Source organism: Phocoena sinus, chromosome 8 (assembly GCF_008692025.1).
Source record: "Phocoena sinus isolate mPhoSin1 chromosome 8, mPhoSin1.pri, whole genome shotgun sequence".
Lineage (NCBI taxonomy): Eukaryota > Metazoa > Chordata > Mammalia > Artiodactyla > Phocoenidae > Phocoena > Phocoena sinus.
The window spans coordinates 7935231-7952397 of NC_045770.1; the positions used below are offsets into that span (position 1 = coordinate 7935231).

The window sequence follows — 17167 nt, forward strand, 5'->3', positions numbered from 1 at the left end:
GATTATTTTCAGTTAGGATTGTAGAATTTTGCAACTCCACCCAAGCAAGAGGTTCTCTGATCTACTTCTCATCCTACCACAGTATCTCATCCATCAGATTTTCTCTTGTAAACAATGTCTCGTGGTATGTGTGAGGCTTCTGAAGTAGAATGTGTATTTGTGGATGTGAATCTAGAACTCAAAGTAGAGGTCTGAGGTAGAGATATAAAACTGAGCATCATCAGCTCATGGGTGACCTCATGCTTGAGCCATGAGAATGGGACCCAGTTCTCACCCAGTCTCAGTGCATCAGAGCTCAGCTAGTTCCCAGCTGCTAACCCACCCAAAGCAAATTAAACAGTTTGTTCTAAAGCTGACTATGTCTTCAAAGTTCATTCTAGAAGACAATGTAATTAATCTTTCCATCTTTTCCAATACCCAAAGCCAAATGTAAGCCTTGCTGCAACTTAACACCTGACAGGATGCTCCCAACATCATCCTCACAGCCAGGCTCTTGGCCCTTGGATGCCAAAACCACAGTTACAGCCTCCACCTCATTGCCTCTCGCAGTCAGGTGCCCTTTCCTGCGTGTGGCTCCTTGTGACTTCAGTTTCTGACACCTACCCTAGCAAAAGGGCCCAGGCTTCTCCTGAAATTTTAAGCACTGCACAGGGAGTTAGTGCTTGATAGTTTCCAGGACCTTAACAAATATGAGCTTTCTCTCTTCACAGACCTTAAAATGCTACTAATACCAATCCTATGATGAAAATTATTCTGAACGTCAGTAACTCACCCAGAGTCACAACGTTGGCAAGCAGCAGAGCCAGGATCTGAACCCACGTGTGTACCAAGCTTAAGTTTTGGGTAAAGGGAGGTGTCCTTTCTAGAATTCAGTATTGGTACAGAGGAGTGGGTACTTTAATGTCTTTTCCAGCCCTGGGAAAAATGACTCTCTTCATTGATGTCTTGCAATTGTACAATAGTGAGCAAGAGATCCCATTTTATGTGCTTGGGACAAAGTAATCTCAGCAACAAGTGCAGTGCACTGTCGCCTTGAGCCCCTCTCTTTACCCATATGCCATCACCTCCAACAAGGTGCATCTCTCTGAGTTTCTTGCTCACCCATGTCTCTAGAACCACAATACCAGCTCTCATCCCAGTGTGTCAGGTTGCCTGACATCTCTGTATTTTGACATTTGCTGTTCCTTTGGGCGCCTGTCCCTATTCACGTCTTCTAACTAACACATCACTAGCCTTCAAAGTCCGGCTCAACTATCCCTTTTTCAGGGAAGCCTTCCCTGGTCAGGCAGTCAACTTTGAATGTCTCTCATTTAGGCCCCCATAGCCAACTGTGCTTGATGTACTTGTGGTCTCCTTAACTAGACTCAAGTCTTTGTGAGGCCACAGATTAGTGGCCTCGTTCACTTGGTGACTTCTCTTTTTATGATGTTGGCATTTGGTATGTGTGTAGAAAATATTTACTTTTAAAAATCCATGAATTAGTTAATAACACCTGAAGGCAAACTAGGCACATCTCACCTTTCTGCTGAAACGTCCCTTTCCTACACCACAGAAGGGACACTCAGTGTTTCTTCCACATTCAGACTATACCTGGAGTCCTGAACTTAATTCCTGGTGCTTCAGTCTAAGTGAGACAAAGACAAATCTGAGATTATTCTGAGGTTAGTGAAGAGAGCTAAAAGGAACTAAGGTGTCCAAATCCTGTCTTGAAATACCTGAAAGGTTAAAATGTGGGGAAAAAATTTGACTTGCAGAGCACAAAGCTTAGCTATACAATAATGACTAAAGAATGTATATATATATATGTGTGTGTGTATATGTGTGTGTGTGTGTGTATATATATATATATATATATATATATATATTCATCATTGAGGAGAATTTTTAAATAGATGCCTTAGGGACATTGAGACTCCAGTTGGTGGTTTGCTTGGTTCTGGGAACATTGAGGTACTGTTCGTCACTGAAATTTTATGATTATATGATTTAGCTGAATAGCCCAAGGACAAAACACTGGGGGAGATCAACCAGTACCTTCCACAGGCAACTGCACATGACCAAAGTCCCAGGATGTTTGTTCTCTTTCTGCTGTGCATAGTCTTTCTGGTCTGCATGAGTAAGGATAAGTCCTGGAGACAGAGGAAGGGTTGGTTGTTGATTAAGAGATGGGAAGATGCTGGGGGAGGAGAAATTTCCAGAATTGGCTCTTGGGGCTTTGGCCGATGCATGTACGATTATGACAGGGAAACTTCTTCTTTTCACAGGTGAATTTTGTGAACATCTGATAGGTATGACCACAGCTAGTCTAAAGTCCTTGGTAAAAAGGTTATTGGTGACATTTTTGGAGTAAACCTTCCCCTCCATCTTTTAAGAAAGCTGTTATCCATTCCTACTATAGAATCCTAGGAGTTTGATCTTCTCCCAGACCAATTTAGTCCATTTCATGGAGTAAGGAAGCTAAAGTCCCCGTCTTTGCTTCCTCTTCCCCATTACTGGACAAAATCATTAGGCTAGATAAGGGGTTCATTACTTGGGGACCATAGATAAATTTTACAGGAACTCCAACCTTTTGAGATTATATACAGTATTTGATTTATGTCTATATAAGTTAGCTTTCACAAGATTATCAAAGGGATCAGGATCCCTAGAAAAGTTGGGAACCACTAGTCAATAGTAAGTTCCTGTTGGGAAGCCCCCAGGCCTGGAGAACCTTCTCCATACTGCATCCTTTAAGCACCTCTTTCTGTGTCTGGCAGAGCCTTCAACGATGTGTTATAAATGTAAAAAATATCATCTTGGGATATGCTATGAAGGCACGAGGTCCTGCACCCTGAAGTACCACCAGACCTGTGTTGTTGAAAACATTTACTTACTTACCAGAAAAGGTAGTGTTGGGTATAAAGTGACTGAGAAGCAACCGCCTTTTCCCCTTAGAGACAGTTACCTGCTTTTGTCCATGGAATACATGGGTGAGTAGGATGGGTGAGGATGGGGTGGTCCTGCAGAGGGTAGGGCAAAGATGGACTTTTCCTTAAGACAGCTTTGAGGAAAGGAAAGGTGAGTGTTCCTTATAAGTTAGGAAATAAAATCCACTCTCTGGGTCAGTAATTGATAGACTCTGTCTTTTAGCTCATTTGGGTCTAGAGGAAGATCATTGAGTCTCTGAAAAGAGGTTATTCCTAGGAATATGGTTGGAGAAAACAGAGTCATTACAGTTATATTCCCTCTCTTTCACCTCCTCAGGGCGGAGTATGTATTTTTATTCAAAACTGTCGTGTATGACCAACTGTGAGGACATCAACTTCTTAAGTTTTGAAAAGAGGACAGAGCTCATCTGTTGCAAACATAAAAACTATTGCAACCTCCCTGAGGGAGTCTAGTTCTGCATGTCTCCTGGATTTTTGATTATTCTTCAACTCACCATCCCCCTTATCTTTTCCCCCAAACCTGTATTTTGCTCTCCACTTCTAACCAATGGTAGAGAGTGAGAAAGCCAGCTGGTAGTGAAGAGTAGCCATCATAAGGAGGCTACTAGGAGATAACTGATTCTCATTAGTGATGGAGCACTAGGCGGAATTTTTGCAAATCCCCGCGCACAGCGTTTTGGTTTTCTTATGATGGTGCTGCCATGAATAGTGTTGGGTTTTAAATTGGTTATTTATTATCTCCTATATGGAAATGCAAAGACTTGTGTCAAAATAATCCCAATCTCATCTTGGGAATTCTGTGATCATACTTTATTGTCCATACCCACTCCTCTGGGCTGGGATTCTCTCTTGATTAGCTCTGACACCTGGCACTCTCCTTTTGCCCATGGGTTATGGAGATAAAAGAAGACTAACTCCAGTTTCCCAATTTGCTGGCAACGTGAGCCCCATCTTTCTCTGGTAGAGCTCTTAGGAGGAATCTCAGGCCAGGAAAAAACTGGACAGGCAAAGGGATGAGGCATCAAGAAAAATTTTAGGGGCATTTCAGTTTGTGGAAACTAAGATATGAGAAACAATTTGGTATGGGTGGAGTTATCATGGCCCTTCCTGGACAGGCAGCCAGGTATCACGTGGTTGAACTAGGTTATTGAATTGGAAATGGAAACCTTGTGCCAGAATGGCTGGTCAGTCTTCTCTCATAAGAATGTGAAAAAGATAATAGAATGTATAGAGATGCCATGTGGTAGTGTTCCAGTTACAAAGTGTCCTATGTAAGATGCAGTTATGAGTAAACAGAAGGGATGATATAGCAGAAGCTAGTGGGGGGTGGGAAGAGATGCAGGTGACACGGAATGAAACAAATAGGCAGAGAGAAACTGAGTAGCATTGGTGGTGAAACAACCCACCTGTGGCCAAGGTGGTGAAGCTTCCCTGGGTTATAGAATAACCCTGGCATTTCTCTCCTTGTGAATGAAACTTACTGCAGTTCTTGGTCCTGGATTTCCACGATAATTTTTCTCCCTTACTATGCCACATGAAATTCTTACAGTAAAACAATTACCCCTCTACTTGAAGAGTTTGGTGTACTCTCTGCCTTTGTCTGCGCCTGAAAATATAATCCTTCCTGAGGAATTCTCATCTGAGATTTTAGTTGGGATGAAGAAAGACATGTAGATAACTTTTTCAAAATAGGCAGGTTGGAAAAGCCAATGTAACATGGATATTTTGAGTTAGGGAAGCAACATAGGTTTTTAAAAATTTTATTGAAGTATAGTCGATTTACAATGTTGTTTTAATTTCTGCTGTACAACAAAGTGATTCAGTTATACATATATATGTTCTGTTTCATATGCTTTTCCATTATGGTTTATCCCAGGATATTGAATATAGTTCCCTGTGCTATACAGTAGGACCTTGTTGTTTATCCATCCTATATATAATAGTTTGCATCTGCTAATCCCAAACTCCCAACCCATCCCTTCCCCAGCCCCCTCCCCCCTTGGCAACCACAAGTCTGTTATCTGTATCTGTGAGTCTGTTTCTGTTTCATAGATATGTTCATTTGTGTCATATTTTAGATTCCACATACAAGTGATATCATATGTTATTTGTCTTTCTTTTTCTGACTTCTCTTAGTATGATAATCTCTAGTATGATAATGCCATGTTCCTGAAAATGGCATTATTTATTTTGTTTAATGGCTGAGTAATATTCCATTGTGTATAGTACCACATCTTCTTTATCCATTCATCTGTCGATGGACATTTAGGGGAAACAACATATTTTTATTTCTGGCTGTATATGGGCTCTCTCACCCATTGAATCACGGGGTTGGGAAACGTCATTTAGAAAAAAAAAGAGAGAGAGGGATCATTGTTTTTCACTGGGTTTCAAAATAGACTTTAAAAATATTTGTGAATCAGTGTTTAGACAAAACTTGGCTTTGTTGAACAAGAAGTTTCTAATTATAAAATCTTTCCTTGATCTTTCAAGAACAAGCATTGGCATTGTCAGCAGTAGAGCATTGACTGTTACACTATGTAGTGGATGATGTTGATTTGATTTTGGTGCCCTGCCCAAGTCCTTTTTGCTAATCAGTGCATCTGCGACCCAGCTGCGTTGAGTGTTGGCTTATGACAATTCACAGCTATTTACTTCTCTGGAGATTTGCCCTCTGCCAGATGGCAGCTGCCTCGCTTGGATGCTGAACTCCCAACTAGAGCAAAGACCTCAGCCAACAAATGGCCGACTCCTTCCATCAAGCTGGGACTAAGTCTGCAGTGCAGTTTTTGTGCCAGAGCTTTTCCATGGGCTCTGACTAAAGCCAGTCTCCAGTTGAGACCATGTTACTGTTAACATTTCCCCTGACCTCCTTGCTTTCTTTACTCCCCCTCTAAATTTTAAGCTGAGAAGACCAAGTGTTTTCTGCCATCGTAGGGCATGGGGCTCTAAAATAAGATGAGGAAATTCCCCAGCAGTCCAGTGGTTAGGACGCTGAGCTTTCACTGCCGAGTGCACGGGTTCGATCCCTGGTCAGGGAACTAAGATCCCACAAGCCGTGTGGTGCAGCCAAAAATTTCAAAAAATAATTTTTTTAATTAAAAAAAATTTTTTTAATGTAAAATAAAACAAGATGAGGTTGGGTTAGAAAATGCAGTTACATTTTGGTGCCTCTGAGTGACAGTGCACGTAGTGTGTGAATTAGCTCCTCATGAATGAGGAGAATCTTTTTTATTAGGCTTCCTTACAGCCTAGATAAAATTGTTGTAATCTTGGAGAGAATTTTCTCTTGGTTTACCCCATCTTGGGATATTCTTCCTGTTTCCATTTTCCAACTTGAACAAATGAGCAGAATAAGACCTAGGTGAAAATTTCTTTACCCCCATGATAGCACACCAAGTATCAATCCTGAAATAAGCATAAGCTCTTTCTTCATGTATGCAAATTTTTTCTTCACATATCATTTTCAAGACAGTAATTTGCCTACTAATCTAAAGGTTAATTTGGAGTTGACTGGTACATAACACATGCAACCTTATGCATTAAATCAAAATAATTTTTACATACATTAAAGATTTAAATGTAATAAAATCCTTACTTCTTAATTGTTGTGACTATTACTGTTTGACCTCTTAGTGTACAATAGACACGTGTTTTGTACTTGTCATAAATGGTCTCATTTAATCTTCACAATTTCCTATGAAGTAGCTAGTATTGTAAAACAATGTAATAGATGAAAAACCTGAAGAAGAGGTTGTGCAGATGCTAATTGGGTTAACTCAACAAGTATCACACAATTTTCCAGTTATTATTGATGCATAAGAAATGACTGTGTTCACTAGTACCGTGGGTCAGCAATTCAGAAAGTAGGTAGTAGGGATGGCTTGTCTCTGCTGCATGATGTCTACGACCGCAGCTGGAGAGACTTGAAGGCTGGAGGTGACTCGCGAGTGGGAGACTGGAATTATTCAGAGGTGTCTTCACTTCTACATTTTTGCAGTTGATACTCGTATAAGTTGTGAGGTCCCCTGGGGCTGTTGGTCAGAACACCTACGTATGGACTCCATATGACTTGGACCCCTGTACTGCATGGAGGCCCAGGCTCCTTACACAGAAGCTTAGGGGCTCTAAAGGCAAGTGTGTATTCTAACAAGGTGGAAGTTGCATCACATTTGGAAGTCGTGCATCATCACTTCTGATGCATTCTGTTGGTTATAAGTGAATCACAAGCCTGGCCAGGTTCCACTTTTTTTTTTTTTTTTGCGGTACGCGGGCCTCTCACTGTTGTGGCCTTTCCCGTTGCGGAGCACAGGCTCCGGACGCGCAGGCTCAGCGGCCATGGCTCACGGGCCCAGCCGCTCCACGGCATGTGGGATCTTCCCGTACCGGGCCACGAACCCGCGTCCCCTGCATCGGCAGGCGGACTCTCAACCGCTGCGCCACCAGGGAAGCCCAGGTTCCACTTTTGATTGGAGAGTAGGTAAGTTGTAGAAGAGCTTGTGATATGGGAGATACTGTTGTAGCCATCTTTGGAAAATACAGTCTGTTACAACTAGTTAATGGCAGAGCTGGAATTGAATCCAGTATTTATACAATCCCAAAGCTCTCTCTCATTCTAAGCTCACTATTATATTAAAGATATTTAGAAATATTTATATAATCTAGTGATAGAGGGAGCTTTTCTAATCATGGCATCAGTCACAAAACAGGACAAAATTGATAGATTTGGAAATTCCCTGGCAGTCCAGTGGTTAGGACTTGGTGCTTTTACTGCCAGGGTTTGATCCCTGGTCGGGGAACTAAGATCCCACAAGCCGCGTGGTGAGGCCAAAGAAAAGATTGATAGGTTTGACCACATACAGAAGTAAATGTTTTTGTATGGTAAATCAAAACCATCAAAAAAAAACCCCACATAATATAAAGATTGTAATTTTCCCTTAGCTGTTGTATCTTTAGTTGAATACCTAAAAAGAATAAAGCTCCCTAAAGACCTGTTACCATGATTGTCTATTGTTGTCAAAGAAAGGATTGTGGAAATAAGAAAAAAAAAGAAGAATCTCCAGTGGGTCAGAGAGCAGGATGGAGAAGGGTAGAGAATTGATCTGAAAGGCGTAAATGGAAGAAAACCAGTACACTCCACCACCTTTACCTCTCAGCATCCATTCTCCTTCATTTACGTGGAAACTGCATTCCCAGCACGGAGAATGAGAAACTTCCCATTACAACCTTGGAAGATGATAGAAATTCAGTCATATTATCACCCAAAACTAGGAATAGCTACCCCCAGGGCTGTTTCTGGTGGGAGTCAAGAGAGAGCCTTGAAATGAGCAAGCAATGTAAAATCTTCACTGAAGGCCCCACTCCTGTAACTGGACGTGAGGCTGAGGATAATACTCACAGCTGCATCCACAGTGTCTGCTCCACCTTCTCTCACTTCTGCCAATGTCTCAGCTGGACAGGGTTCTTGACCTGATGGCATAGTCCAGCCTTCATTCCTGTAAGATCTGAACCCTTGGTGGTTTTGTCCTTAGTGCATTGTTGCAGGTTTCTATTGAACAAGTCTGTTCTACAAGCGAGTACTAAGGATGTTCCAGCATATCCTGTGGTTTTCAAAAAAAGTTCTTCTTCTCTTCATTGAGTAGCTGCAACCTAAGTTCCCTTGTAATCCAAATAAATCACCGCGGTCAGTGCAGTGAATTTTTCTCCGCCTCTTAGCAACAGGCATTTGAGACACTGTGATGTTCTGCTCCCTCTCCCCTGCCCCCACCCTGTCTCATCACAGGCATTGTAGGTTGACGGGGGTGGGGTGAGGCATTCCCTTTATACCATAGGAGAACTGTCCAATAGGTGGCTCCCAGGTTCCATCATAAATGAAAGGTAAAGGAATTTGGAAAACTCTTTCTCAGAATAATTCCCTGGCTTATTGTCATGTTGCATACTCCTTTAAAATGTAAAACCCTGCCTATTACTACATTATTTTAATTTTCTTTTGTTTTATACAAAATCTCATTTTATTCCTGGACAGGGGGTTACCCAGGCTGGAATGGGGTCGGGTTGGTTCCTGAAGGAGACAAAAGAGAAAAATCACATAAAAGATAAAACAGAGCTTTTCCTGGTACCACTTTTCTCAGTCTTAGAAGCCTCTGCAACTGCGTGCAGGACTTGGGCTGCTGGGCCACACGTACTTCAGTGCCTCTCAGCTAGGCTGAGCTTGGGTTCAGAATGTCAACTTGAGAGACTTCAGATTTCTCCTGTCAACCAACATAGTGTTTCTTCTATCTTCCTCCTCTTAAATAAACTGTGTTAACAGTGAGAATTTTCTAGGAGCTCTCCTTGTATCTTATGAAATCTAAGCTTCTACAGTAATGTTTTGCTGTTAAAAGCCTCAGAAATCTTCTCCCATGAGTCCTGAATTTCCCAACTATGTCCCTATGTTTCCTATTTGCATGGTCTCTGCAATAATTTATCTAACCTCAGCATATAAGAAAAGATATTTTGGGTTTTCTTCCAGCAGGCGGCCAGAAGTTAAGTGTACTTTCTCTAATATTACCCATGAAACCAAGTTTCTATTCTAGGCTGTTGAAGACTGGCCATCTACCCTGAGGCACTGGCTGCTTTGAAACCACAGGCAGAGTGTAGCACAGGCCCGGAGGCTTTCTCACACTTGGCCACCCTCTGGCTCAAGAGAGCACGCGTTGCCACATTTAAGCAGTTTGATCCAGCAGCAGTTCAAAGTACTCCTCTCTACGGTTTGTTTCTGTACTTCCTGAAAACTTCCTATTCAAAGGGCTCCTCTTGTAACTATATTTGAGAGTAAAGGAGGTTTAGTCTTATATTCACTCCTAATTCAGTTTAATCCTATAACTGCTTCTCAGTGCAGTCTTGTTTCCACAATAGGCTCTGGTTCATTGGATGCTGGTCACCCTCTGGGACTCCTCAGCCACTGTCCTTCTTGATGTAATAAAATTTACTATAATTATAATTTTTACATTGAATAGGTAATGAGCATTTTCTTGTGCCAAGTGCTGATCTAAGCCATTGACGCACATTGACTCATTTTATTCTTACTGCAACCTTATGAAGTACAGAAAGTTAATATACTTTGGTAAAGTCGCATCTACAGTAGAGCTGTCATTTGAACCCAGAATTCATAGGAGCATTATTTTAAACTGATATGATACTGCTACCATAAGATGGGCCTCAATAAAGGAGTTAATGTACGAAGGCCCAGTTCCTTTATTCCTAACAATACCACCTTTCAGGGCTGAATGGATATATCAGGCTTTATGGAGTGTCTGGCATATGTGGAGCAAAAATGCAAACCATTGAGTTGGCCAAAAAAGTTCATTCGGGTTTTCCGTACCATCTTATGGAAAAACCCAAACGAAATTTTTGCAATACATGCTAAATATGGCTATCTCCATAGTCCAATGGAAAGAGAAGGAAAGTGAAATCTATCCCAGGTGGCCCTCTCACGCATATGACCCAGGTCCTAGCTTTGTTCTGTCAACCTAAATAAAGAGGTAAACCAAAGCAAGTTTGAGTGACCAGAAATTGAGTTTATTCAGGAAGAGCAGAGGAATTGCAATTCGGAAAATGTATACTGTAGCAAGATACAGGCATGTTTGTTGAGGGTTTGGGGTGAGCTGTATTTATGGGCAATGAGTGCAAAGAGGGGTAAGTCCAGCCAGAGTCCAAGCAGTAAGTTCATTGGCTTGAGGATGGGGAGAGATTCCTGCTGGATGTTCATTGGTCAAGAGGTAAGTCTCAACCTTCTGTAAATCAGGCACTTATGGGAAATCAATCTCAGTAAGTTCTGTTCTTTTCAGGGAGCATGCGTGAGATTCTTCGTTACATATCCTCCAGTTCCATTTTAGATGGAAATCTAAATCCCTTCCTCTGTTCCTCTGAATCCTTCTTCAAAGCACTATTTACCCCCTCCTTCTATTGTTCTTAGTAGCAACCCCAGCACCTCAAACAATTCCCCAATATCTCTCAGATGGGAAGCATCCAATATATTTGTTGATGGTTGTGTAATTGAGTGTTAATTAATACTCTGTTAGGCCTGCTCCCTCCCCAGCAGTCTGATGGCAGTACTTGGCGACCCATAGAATTTTGTTTCTAAAGCAGTGCATTGGCCCACATTGCTACGGGCTTGAGGATGTATGTTTCAGAAGGACAGTCTGGGATGAGCTTTAGCTCTCTAAAGCCAGCCCAAAGTTCAGCGAGTGGTTTCAGCTCCTCAAAACCTATTATCTTTGAGATCTTCCCAGCAATACAAGATGAGACAAAGCCCCCTCAATCATGGGGAGTTTAGTTGTAAACGATCTTATCCCAAATGTAAACATCGATTTTCAAAGATAAATATCCTACTAAATGAATTGTAAGCTCATGGAGTTCCATCAGATATGAGGACATATTTTTCATGAATATGCTCAGTGTTACAAGGGCTTCCGTATTTCTCCTCCTGTTTCAAACCCTGCCTAGAAGCTCAGGTGCATAAAAAGGCCGTGAATGCTCTCTTTTTATTTTCTTCTTTTTAATTTTATTTTTTGATTTTTTTTTTTTTATTGAGGCAAACTTGGTTTACAACATTATATTACTTTCATGTGTACAACAGTATATTTCTACTTCTGTGCATACTACAGTGTGCTCACCACCAAAAATTTAGTTTCTCTTCATCATCATACAGTTAGCTCCCTATACCCATTTCACCCTCCAGCTGCCCCTTCCTCTCTGGTAACTACTGCAGGTGACCCTTGAACAATGTGAGGGTTGGAACGACAACCCTCCACCAGTCAAAAATCCACATATAACTTTACAGTCAGGCTTCCTTATAGGAAAGTCCACATTCGGGGATTCAGCCAACAGTGGATTGTGTGGTACTGTAGTAAGTATTTAGTGAAAAGAATCTGAGAATAAGTGGACCCACGTGATTCAAACCCTTGTTGTTCAAGTGTCAACTGTACTCTGTTCTCTGTATCTCCATGTTTGTTTTGTTTGGTTGGGTTTGTAGTGATTTTGGTTTTTATTTGTTTTTAATATTCCATCTATGAGTGAAATCATATAGTAGTTGTCTTTTTCCATCTGACATTTCTCTTAGCATAATACCTTTAAGACCCATCTGTGTTGTTACAAAAAATGGCAAGATTTCATCTTTTTTAAAGGCTGAGTAGTATTCCATTGTGTGTGTGTGTGTATGTGTGTGTGTGTGTGTGTATGTGTGTGTGTGTGTGTATGTGTGTATATATATATGTGTGTGTCTATATATATATATATATATATATATATATAGACACACACACCACATTTTCTTTATCCATTCTTCCACTGATGGGCACTTAGGCTGTTTCCATAACTTGGCTAATGTAAATAATACCTAGATGAACATTGGGTGTATATACCTTTTCAAATTACTGTTTTTGTATTTTTTGGATAAATACCCAGAAGGGGAATAGGTGAATCATATGGTAATTCTATTCTTAATTTTTTTGAGGACTATCCATACTGTTTTCCAGTGTGGCTACACTGATTACATTCCTAGCAACATTGTATAAGGGTTCCCTTTTCTCCACATACTCTCCAACACTTGCTATTTCTTGCTTTTTTGATAAAAAAAATAATCATTCTATTTTGATAATAGCACATTCATGTGTGTGAGGTGATATCTCATTGTGGGTTTGATTTGCATTTCCCTAATAATTAGTGATGTTGAACATCTTTTCATGTGTCTGTTGGCCATCTGTATGTCTTTGGAAAAATATCTGTTCAGTTCCTTTGCCCATTTTTCAATCAAGTTGTTGTTGTTGTTGAGCTCTTTATATTTTGGATGTTAACACTGTGTTGGATATATGATTTGCAAATATCTTTTCCCATTCATTAGGTTGGCTTTTTGTTTTGCTGATGTTTTCCTTTGCTGTGCAGAATATTTAGTGGTCTCATTTGTTTATTTTTGCTTTTGTTTCCCTTGCCTGAGGAGTCATAGCCAGAAAGATTGCTAAGACCAATGTCAAAGAGCATATTGTTTTCTTCTAAAAGTTTTATGGTTTCAGGTCTTACATTCAAGTCTTCAATCCATTTTGGGTTGATTTTTGTGTAGGGTGTAAGATAGTGGTCCCGTTTTTGTTTTGTTTTGGGGTTTTTTTTTTTTTTTTTTTTTTTGCATGTGGCCGTCCAATTTTCCCAACACCTTTCTCCATTGTATGCTCTTTGCTCCTTCATTGTAATTAATTGTTCATAGATGTATGGCTTTATTTCTGGGCTCTTAATTCTGCTTCATTGATCAATGTATCTGTTTTTCTGCCAATACCATGATGTTTTGATTACTGTAGCTTTGTAAAACAGTTTGAAATCAGGGAGTGTAATACCTCTAGCTTTGTTCTTTTTTTCTCAGGATTGCTTGTTATTTGGACTCTTGTGGTTCCATATAAATTTTAGAATTTTTTTTTATATTTCTGTGAAAAATGTCCTTGGAATTTTGATAGGGATTGCATTGAATCTGTAGATTGTTTTAGGTTATATGGACATTTTAACAATGTTAATGCTTCCAATCAATGAGTATGAAACACCTTTCCATTTTTTGTGTCTTCTTCAATTTCAACAATGTCTTTAGTTTTCAGTATACAGGTCTTTCACCTCCTTGGTTAAAGTTATTTTGTGGTGTTTTATTCTTTTTCTGTAATTGTAAATGGGATTGTTTTCTTAATTTCTTTTTCTGCTAGCTCATTGTTAGCATATAGAAATGCAAGATTCTTTTGTAGGTTGATTTTGTACCCTGCAACTTCACTGTATTCATTTATTATTTCTAATAGTTTTTTGGTGGAGTCTTCAGGATTTTCTATACATGAAGTCATGTCATCTGCAAATATTGACAATTTTACTTCTTCCTTTCCAATTTAAATGCATTTTGTTTCTTTTTCTTGCCTAATTGCTCTGGCTAGGACTTCCAATACTGTGTTGAATAAGAGTGGTAAGAGTGAAAACTCTTGTCTTGTTCCTGATTCTAGAGAGGTAGTTTTCAGTTTTTCACCATTGAGTATTAGGTTAGCTGTGGGCTTGTCATACATGGCCTTTATTATGTTGAGGTTTGTTCCTTCTATACCCATTTTATTGAGAGGTTTTTTTTTAATCATAAGATTTTTTTGAATCTTGTCAAATACTTTTTTTGGATCTATTGATATGATCATGTGATTTTTATACTTGGTTTTGTTAATGTAATGTATCATATTGATTGATTTGCAGATGTTGTCCATCCTTGCATCCCTGGAATAAATCCCACTTGATCATGGTATATGACCCTTTTAATGTATACGGTAATACATTACAGTATTTGGTTGGCTAATATTTTGTTTTAGGATTTTTATGTCTATGTCCATCAAAGATATTGGCTTATATTTTTCCTTTTTGTGTTGTCCTTCTCTAGTTTTGGTATCAAGGTAATGTTGGTCTCATAAAATTAGGGAGTGTTCCCGCCTCTTCAATTTTTTGGAAGGGTTTGAGAAGAATACATATTAAATCTTCTTTGAATATTTATTAAAATTCACCTGTGAAGCCGTCTGGTCCTGGACTTTTTTGTTTCTTGGGTGCTATTTTGTTTTTCTATTTCTTCATGATTCAGTCTTGAAAAGCTGTACAATTCTAAGAATTTGTCGATTTCTTCTAGTTTTATCTTTTATTGGCATATAGCTCTTTATAATATTCTCTTATTATTCTTTGTATTTCTGTGGTATCCATTGCTATTTCTCCTCTTTCATTTCTTATTTCATTTATTTATCAGGCCTCCTCTATTTTTTCTTAGTGAGTCTAGCTAAAGTCTTGTCAATTTTGTTTATCTTTTCAAAGAACCAGCTGTTTGATCAATATTTTCTATTGTCTTTTTAGTCTCTGTTTCATTTATTTGTGCTCTGATCTTTATTTCCTCCCTTATACTGACTTTGGGCTTTGCTTTCTTCTTTTCTAGTTCCTTTAGGTGTAAGATTAGCTTGTCTATTTGAGATTTTTCTTCTTTCTTTCATAGACCTGTATTGGTATAAACATCCCTCTAGTACTACTTTTGCTGCATCCCATAGATTTTAGGTTTTCATTTTTATTTGCCTTTAGGTATTTTTTTGATTTCTTCTTTGATATCTTCATTGACCCAATAGTTGTTCAAAAACATGTTCAGTCTCCATATATTTGTTATTTTTCTAGCTTTCTTCATGTAATTGATTTCTAGTTTCATATGACTTTGATTGGAAAAGATGCTTGGTATGATTTCAGTCTTCTTAAATTTATTAAGACTTGTTTTGTGTTCCAACATACAATCTTTCTTTGAGAAAGTTCATGTGCACTTGAGAGGAAGTGTATTCTGCTGCATTTGAATGGTATGTTCTATACATATCTATCAAATCCATTGGATCAGATGTTTCATTTAAGGCTGCTCTTACTTTATTCACTTTCTGCCTGGATGATCTATCCATCGATTTAAATAGGATGTAAAAGTCCCCTACTATTGTTGTGTTGCTCTTAACTTCTCCCTTTATATCTGTTAATATTTTCTTTATGTATTTTGGTGCTCCTATGTTAGGTGCATATATATTAATAAATGTTATGTCTTCTTGATGGATTGTTCCCTTTATCATTCTATAATGTCTGTGTTTGCCTCTGGTTATATTTTTTGGTTTGAAGTCTAGTTTTGTCTTATATGAGTATGGCTACACCCACTTTTTTTTTTTTGGCTGCCATTTGCTTGGAATATCATCTTCCAACCCTTCACTTTGAGACTATGTTTTCCTTTAGAGCTGAGATGGGTCTTCTGGAGGTAGCACATAGTTGGGTCTGTTTTTTCATCCATCCAACAGCTCTCTGTCTTTTGATTGGTACATTCAATCCATTTACATTTTGGGTGATCATTTGTCTTTTGTTTTTCTCGTTGCTGTATATCTCTATTTTTTCTTTTTCCTCCTGTTTCTCTCTGTTATTTTAGTTTGGTGGTTTTCTATAGTGTTTTTCTCAGTTTCATCTTTTGTTAAAAAATATTTTGTGTCTCTGCTCTAGATTTATATTTTGTGTTTACCCTGATGCTTGTATAAAACATCTCAAGTAAAATAGTCCTTTTCTGCTGATACCATCTTCATTTGCTTACATGGGTTTCATTCTTTTCCTCTTCCCCTTTTATGTTTTTGTTGTCTCAAATTATCCCTTTTTATGTTATTCATTACCAAATTGGAGTAGCTATAGTTATGTTTTCTGCTTTTTCCCCCCTTTTAACCTTTATGCTATAATAAAGTGTTAAAAATGTTTTGTGATATAAGAGTTGCAATTTTCTGATTCTGTCTCTCTAGTTATCACCTTCCTCAAAGTTTTGCGCACTTTTGCCTTTTTATTTCTGGTAGAAGAGCTCTTTTCAACATTTCTTGTGGGGCAGGTCTAGTAATGTTGATGAACTCCCTCAGCTTTTGTTTGTCTGGGAATGCCTTTATTTCTCCTTCGTATCTAAAGGATAACTTTGCTGGATAGAGAATTCTTGGCCAACAATTTTTATCTTTCAGTATTTTGAGAATGTTATTCTACTCCCTCCTGGCCTATAGAATTTCTGCTGAGAGATTTGCTGATGGCCTAATGTGGTGGGGGTGGGGGGGTGTCCCTTTGTAGGTTATCATCCTTTTTTTCCCTGGCTGACTTTCAAATTCTTTCTTTGTCTTTGACTTTTGACAGTTTTGTCTTGGAGATGGTCTTTTTGCATTGAAGTAATAAGGTGTTCTCTTAGCTTCAGGGACTTGTATATCTGGTTCCTTGCCAGGTTTAGGAAGTTTCAGGTATTATTTCTTTAAATAAACTCTCTCCTCCCTTCTCCCTCTCTTCTCCTTTTGGGGTAGCCATTACCCTAATGTTGCCCTTCCTAAAAGAGTTGGATATCTCTTGTAGACTTTCCTCATTTTTTTTTTTAGATCTTAATTCTCTTTCCTCTTCTACCTGTATCATTTCTAGATTTCTATCTTCTAGCTTGCTAATTCTGTCTTCCATATGATCTGCTCTATTTCCAGTGCTTTCTAATGCATTGTCCATCTTGTTTATTGAGTTCTTCAGCTCCAGAATAATTTCTGCTTGCTTCTTTCTTAGAGTTTCAATCTCTTTGGTAAAGTATTACTTCTGTTCATTAATTTTATTCCTGAGCTCATTGAATTGCCTTGCTTGTAGCTCATTGAATTTCATGACAGCTATTTTGAATTCTCTATCAGTTAGACTGTAATATTCTGTGA

The 17167-nt window shown here is 38.9% G+C and overlaps 1 protein-coding gene across 1 annotated transcript; it reads left to right on the forward strand.

The window, feature by feature from the left end:
- The first annotated feature begins 2767 nt into the window (after positions 1–2767).
- PATE2 (prostate and testis expressed 2) lies at positions 2768–3380 on the forward strand. Its single transcript, XM_032638797.1, has 2 exons — positions 2768–2885; positions 3244–3380. The coding sequence occupies exons 1-2, from the start codon at positions 2768–2770 to the stop codon at positions 3378–3380; spliced, it is 255 nt and encodes an 84-aa protein (XP_032494688.1).
- The last annotated feature ends 13787 nt before the right edge of the window (positions 3381–17167 follow it).

Bases quoted from the DNA above. Each gene is read 5' to 3' on its own strand.
- PATE2 (XM_032638797.1), top strand. From the start codon at position 2,768: ATGTGTTATAAATGTAAAAAATATCATCTTGGGATATGCTATGAAGGC. The intron at 2,886-3,243 runs GTAGTGTTGGGT...TCACCTCCTCAG, and splicing joins TTACTTACTTACCAGAAAAG to GGCGGAGTATGTATTTTTAT.